This window comes from Scardinius erythrophthalmus (assembly GCF_964197995.2).
Source record: "Scardinius erythrophthalmus genome assembly, chromosome: 9".
NCBI lineage: Eukaryota > Metazoa > Chordata > Actinopteri > Cypriniformes > Leuciscidae > Scardinius > Scardinius erythrophthalmus.
The window spans coordinates 22,683,371-22,688,902 of record NC_138229.1 but is presented as its reverse complement, the minus strand read 5'-3'; the positions used below and the strand labels follow the sequence as shown (position 1 = coordinate 22,688,902).

The following is a 5,532-nucleotide window of genomic DNA, read 5'->3' as shown; positions in this document are numbered from 1 at the left end:
CCTTTTGGGATTTTCAGTGCATGTGTACCCAGTTATTTTTAATAATCAATAAAGAATGAAATTATGAATTTTTTTCCTCCTGCAGACTTATAAATATGAATTGCGTAATGACATTAAAGTGCTTCATGATGAAGGCACTTAGCCAGTTTATTGCTTGTGTTATATTGTTGAGTTACACATTACATATACTGTCAGCACAATTTTTTTTTTTTACTTTAGAACCAAAGTACTAAAGTTGGCTTCGGTCTGTTTTTCGAAAACGTTAAAAGATTTGACACAAATATGTTAACTTGGTGTTTCACTGGCTTACTATATATCTATCTGTCTATGTATGTGCGCACACATGCACAGACACATGCATGCACACACACATGCACACACACATGCACACACAGGGTGAGAATATTCTGGGAATCAGTCTGATTCTAAAGCGATTCTTGATCTACTGAATATAGCTTATTTATGTATTTGTCTGTGTGTGTGTATATGTATACACGTACAAATATACATGCATTTATATATATATATACACACACATATACACATATATACATATACACACACACACATATATATATATATATACATATATATATATATATTTATATACATATATTTATATATATATTTATATACATATATATATATTTATATACATATATATATATTTATATACATACATATATATACATAAATATATACATACATATACACACACACATACATACATATATATCATATATATGAAGAGTTAAATTTATATGATATAAATTTAAGTGCCATCTGAAATTTTCTTCTAGAATTATCATTTTTATAAAGCTTGTATATTTAGGTTAAGTGATTTCACTTAAATGACAATTAATAGGTAATTTGCATTGCCATTTAAGTGAAATTATTGAACTTAAATATACAAGCCTGATAAAAATGATCATTCTAGAAGATTTCAGATGGCACTTAGAAGCTTTTGCATCTGAACTCTTCATACATATATATATACATATATACATACATACATACACATACGCATACATACATACATAAATACATACATACATACACACACATATATACATACATACATACATATATACACATACATACATACATGCATACATACACATACATACATATATATATACACATACATATATACACATACATACATATATACACATACATACATATATATATACACATACATACATACATATATATATACACATACATACATATATATATACACATATACACATAAATACATATACATACATACATACACATACATACACACATATATATATACATACATACATACATATACATACATACACATATATATATATATATACACACACACACACACAATATCTGTCCATGTATTTGTCGCATCAGCAGTATCAAAACATTATTGAATGTTGACCCGTTACACTTTCACATCAATAATATGACCATTGCTCTCTATATATGACTTTCTGTGATATATTCACTCACATGATTATGCAGTTAAACATTAATGAGCTTTTTCTTCTATAACTTGTCACTCAAGCTTTCTTTGGTTGTTCCTCTTCTGGACCACCATGGCTGATTTTGGGGAGATTTTAAAATCTATAGGAGACTTCGGGCTTTTCCAAAAGCTTCTCTTGTTTGCTTTGTGCTTTCCAAACCTCATTTTGCCTTTTCAGTTATCCAGCCTTGTCTTCAACCATGCAGACACGAACCACCATTGCAACACTGACTGGATCCTTCAGGTGGGTCCCAATCTGACGAAGGAAGAGCAGCTTAACTTGACCCTGCCTAGGCTCCCGGATGGCTCTTTCGATCCCTGTCAGATGTATGTGCCTATGGATTGGGATCTTTCTGCTATACGGGAATATGGCCTAAACGAAACCACCACTTGCAATGATGGATGGGTGCACAATGATACTATTTATGATGCAACCATTGTTACTGATGTAAGTAACTTGGGTTTTGTCACCCGTATATTTGAAAACATGGATGTTATGAACTTCATGTGCTCACTGTGGTCACACCACAATGTAATTTAACTACTATGTTTTTAAATGACTAATTTAGAAAACAGTATGCTGTTTACATGGAGAAAGATATTTTTGTGGTGTTTTGCAGTTTGATCTTGTTTGTGAAAATACAAATATCTTTCGGGGAGCACAGACAATATTCTTCGCTGGAGTACTAGTTGGAGCTCTACTTTTTGGGCCTTTTTCAGAATCGTAAGTGTTAAAAACGTACAGGTAATAATGTTATTAAATTTGGACAAACTCTTTAGATTAAATACAGAATCGATACACTTAATTTTAAGGTGTCCTTGTTAATGTGTAGGACTAATTACCCAAATAAGTACTGAGTAATTTGAACGCTGTAAAATAAAGTAATACCTGTAATGCCTTCAGCTAACATTTCCATTCATGCATGATGTCATTGTTCATTTTCAGTGAATTTTTTTGTGTGGCTTTTTTTCCCCCTCTTTCTTTTTTGAACTCAAGGTTTGGTCGCAAACGAGCTACACAGATACCTATGGTGCTCATGCTTATCTTCACAGTCGTGACTGGTCTCTCTCCAAACTTTTATGTGTACCTCACATCCCAGTTCATTGTTGGTGTTGCCCTCGGAGGATTTCGGATCAACAGCATTATCCTCGGTATGAGACAATATTGATGTTTTCAACCTTTGCACTATGTTAGCTATCAGCGGACTGAATAATTAATGTAACACATCAGATGGCTCTTTCTAGAAGAAACACAGAACATTTTTAGACTTTATTTATGTCAACAACAAACCAGTTGATGGGTCTTGTGTAAGACTATATTGGCTATACTGTAACACAGAATTGCCGGGTTTACCTAATTGCTTATGTGTTTATCACAATGTTTTCATCCTCACTGTAGCCACCGAGTGGATTGGAGTCGCTCAGAGATCCTATGCTGCATGCCTGAGTCAAGTCCTGGCCGCTTTGGGGCAGGTCATGTTTCTTGCCGTTGTGTATTTTGTCAGGGACTGGAGGATGGATCAATTTATAATGGCTGGCCCACTTGGATTTGTAGTTGTCTACATATGGTAGATATGTTTATGTATATGTTTCTCTACATTTGGATGAATTTGTGAGCGAATGAAATAATTAGATGTGCACACCAAAATAGGTTTATTCCAGAGTCTGCCAGATGGCTTCTTGACCGCGGAAAAACTACCGATGCGAAAGAACTCATTCAGAAGGCAGCAGCGATCAACAAACGTACAGTTCCTGACTCATTACTGGAGAAGGTTGAGATATATTTTACAAATTAACAGCCATCTCTCCTAAATAACACAATATGGATAACATCTTTTTGTTATTTGATGTGTTAGGTCCTACAAGAAAAGCCTATTGAAAAAGGAGGTATAAAAATGCTTTTTGCTTCCCGTGTGCTCAGGAAATATTTCTTTACCATTACCTTCGCTTGGTGAGTCGATTCTCGTGGAATTAATATTTCGACTTTTTTTTGCTTGAAATGTGTTTTCTTGAATTTTATTTAAACATGAATGGTCCTCTGCTGTTGATACTCAGGTGTGCTGTAAATCTAGCGTACTACAGCCTCTCTCTGAACGTGGGGAAGTTCGGCCTTGATATTTTTCTCAATCAACTCATATTCGGCCTCTCTGAGATTCCTGTCCACTTCTTCTGCATGTGGTCACTGGAAGCAGCTGGAAGGAAGGTGTCTCTAATGGGTGCCCTTATAGTGGGAGGGGTTCTCTGTCTCCTGACTCTTGCAGTTCCACAAAGTAAAATGTTTTCCATAGTAACACTCTATAGCATACAAAGAATCAGCACTTAACCATGTGATTCTCTACTTAAGGTAATTACGTGGCCATCGCTGCTCTTGCCACATGTGGAAGATTTCTCATGAACGGAGCAGGCAGTATTTGCAACGTTTATTTTCAAGAGCTGTTCCCCACCGCCATTCGGTAGGCATGATCATGTGTCATTTTCTACAGGTATTAATGAGAGAGTTTTTTTAATGCAGTTTTATTAGAATCCGCTTGTTGATTTCCAGTCAGACGGCCACGGGGCTGGGCTCCACAGCTTCACGAGCCGCTAGTATGTTGTCTCCTGTGGTGAACCTGCTGGAGATCTACCACTTCACTATCCCTACTGTGGTGATTGGCAGCCTGGCACTAGCAAGTGGGATAATGGCCTTCCTGCTGCCTGAGACCAGAAGAACTGAGCTGCCTGATTCCACAAAGGAAGCAGAGGGCAAGAGGTACATGTACATTTAAGTTTTCATGCAACTAGTAAAAATAGTTTTATATAGTGAAGTTCTGCAGATTAAACTGCTTTTGCAATTCTCACATGTCTTAAAATCTGTTTATTTACTCTTTAAAATCCAAGTTACACATTAAGTTACATGTTACATATTGTTTTAAAATACGTTTAAGGTTTTTATGTTTTTGCCAAGGGAAAATAACACTATTGCAACACTATTTCACCTCTGTTTCCCCAAAGGAGACCAAAATTATCTAATCCTGAAACTAGGGATTGTGAAGACATCCAAGCAACCAAGTTATAACTTCTTAACTTCTTGCAAGATGGTGGAATTTCTTTTGTTCTGTTTACAGTGTAATGATATGTAGAAATAATTACAAATTCTGCAGTTTATTTGCCATTCAGCATTGTGAAAAGACTTGTAGATTTTGTGTTCTGTTATCACTGTATGTACTGTAAAATAACAATATGCAATAAACCTCATGTGAATTGTTGTTTTATTATTTATTATGACCAGTTAGTCTTTGAAGAACACAGTTATCATTACATTGTTTCATGATCAACATTAACTTTTTGTGCACAAATATATATGGATTATATGATGACTACAGGGATTATTGAAGTGAACTTTTCCCTAATAAATCAATTTCTTTTTTCCCCTGTCAGAGAACTATAGTCATAAAAAACAGGTTGCTTAATATAGTAAAAGTAATCTGATTCTGATTTAACTGAACAACTTTTGTAGAATCACAATGCAGTAATTGTCAAATACTTCAACATTTTTTGTATCTAAAAACTTTTAAAGTAACCCCACATTAGATATTGACACGTTAAATTAATATACATTGATTAATTATTTTAGAAATAAAAAAAGTAACACCACATTATACATCAAACTTAAATACACATTGATTAATTAATCAATCAATCAATCAATCAATCAATGAAGTTTGTGGATTATACAGATTAGTCCAGCAAAGGCAAATCAATATACCTGCTTATTTAATTGAAATATTTTTATATTTTTTCTGAACGGTGAAAAGGATTCTACCCCAAAAGGTCAGACATCCAATCATTTTCGAGCTTTTGTGGCTGCACACCATTTGTGTCAGTGTTTGTTGGATCTATCAGGGTGGAAGTGTCCTGTGCTGGTTCTAAAGAAATGGCAGGAATAGATGAGAATATGTCATCTGGAAATAGGTTGCTTGCTTGTGTCTCTGCAGCCTCACCATCACTCTCTAACCCGGTGAAATCGTCAAATGGGTTTGCAGTTATTT

The 5,532-nt window shown here is 34.6% G+C and overlaps 1 protein-coding gene across 1 annotated transcript; it reads left to right on the top strand.

The window, feature by feature from the left end:
• The first annotated feature begins 1,487 nt into the window (after positions 1-1,487).
• slc22a13a (solute carrier family 22 member 13a) lies at positions 1,488-4,585 on the top strand. Its single transcript, XM_081373699.1, has 10 exons — positions 1,488-1,952; positions 2,125-2,228; positions 2,502-2,656; positions 2,904-3,072; positions 3,156-3,276; positions 3,361-3,455; positions 3,560-3,774; positions 3,849-3,957; positions 4,047-4,253; positions 4,496-4,585. Exons 1-10 carry the CDS (start codon positions 1,578-1,580, stop codon positions 4,557-4,559), a joined length of 1,614 nt encoding a protein of 537 aa, XP_081229825.1. The 5' UTR covers positions 1,488-1,577; the 3' UTR covers positions 4,560-4,585.
• The last annotated feature ends 947 nt before the right edge of the window (positions 4,586-5,532 follow it).

Bases quoted from the DNA above. Each gene is read 5' to 3' on its own strand.
- slc22a13a (XM_081373699.1), top strand. From the start codon at position 1,578: ATGGCTGATTTTGGGGAGATTTTAAAATCTATAGGAGACTTCGGGCTT. The intron at 1,953-2,124 runs GTAAGTAACTTG...GGTGTTTTGCAG, and splicing joins ATGCAACCATTGTTACTGAT to TTTGATCTTGTTTGTGAAAA. The intron at 2,229-2,501 runs GTAAGTGTTAAA...TTTGAACTCAAG, and splicing joins TTTGGGCCTTTTTCAGAATC to GTTTGGTCGCAAACGAGCTA.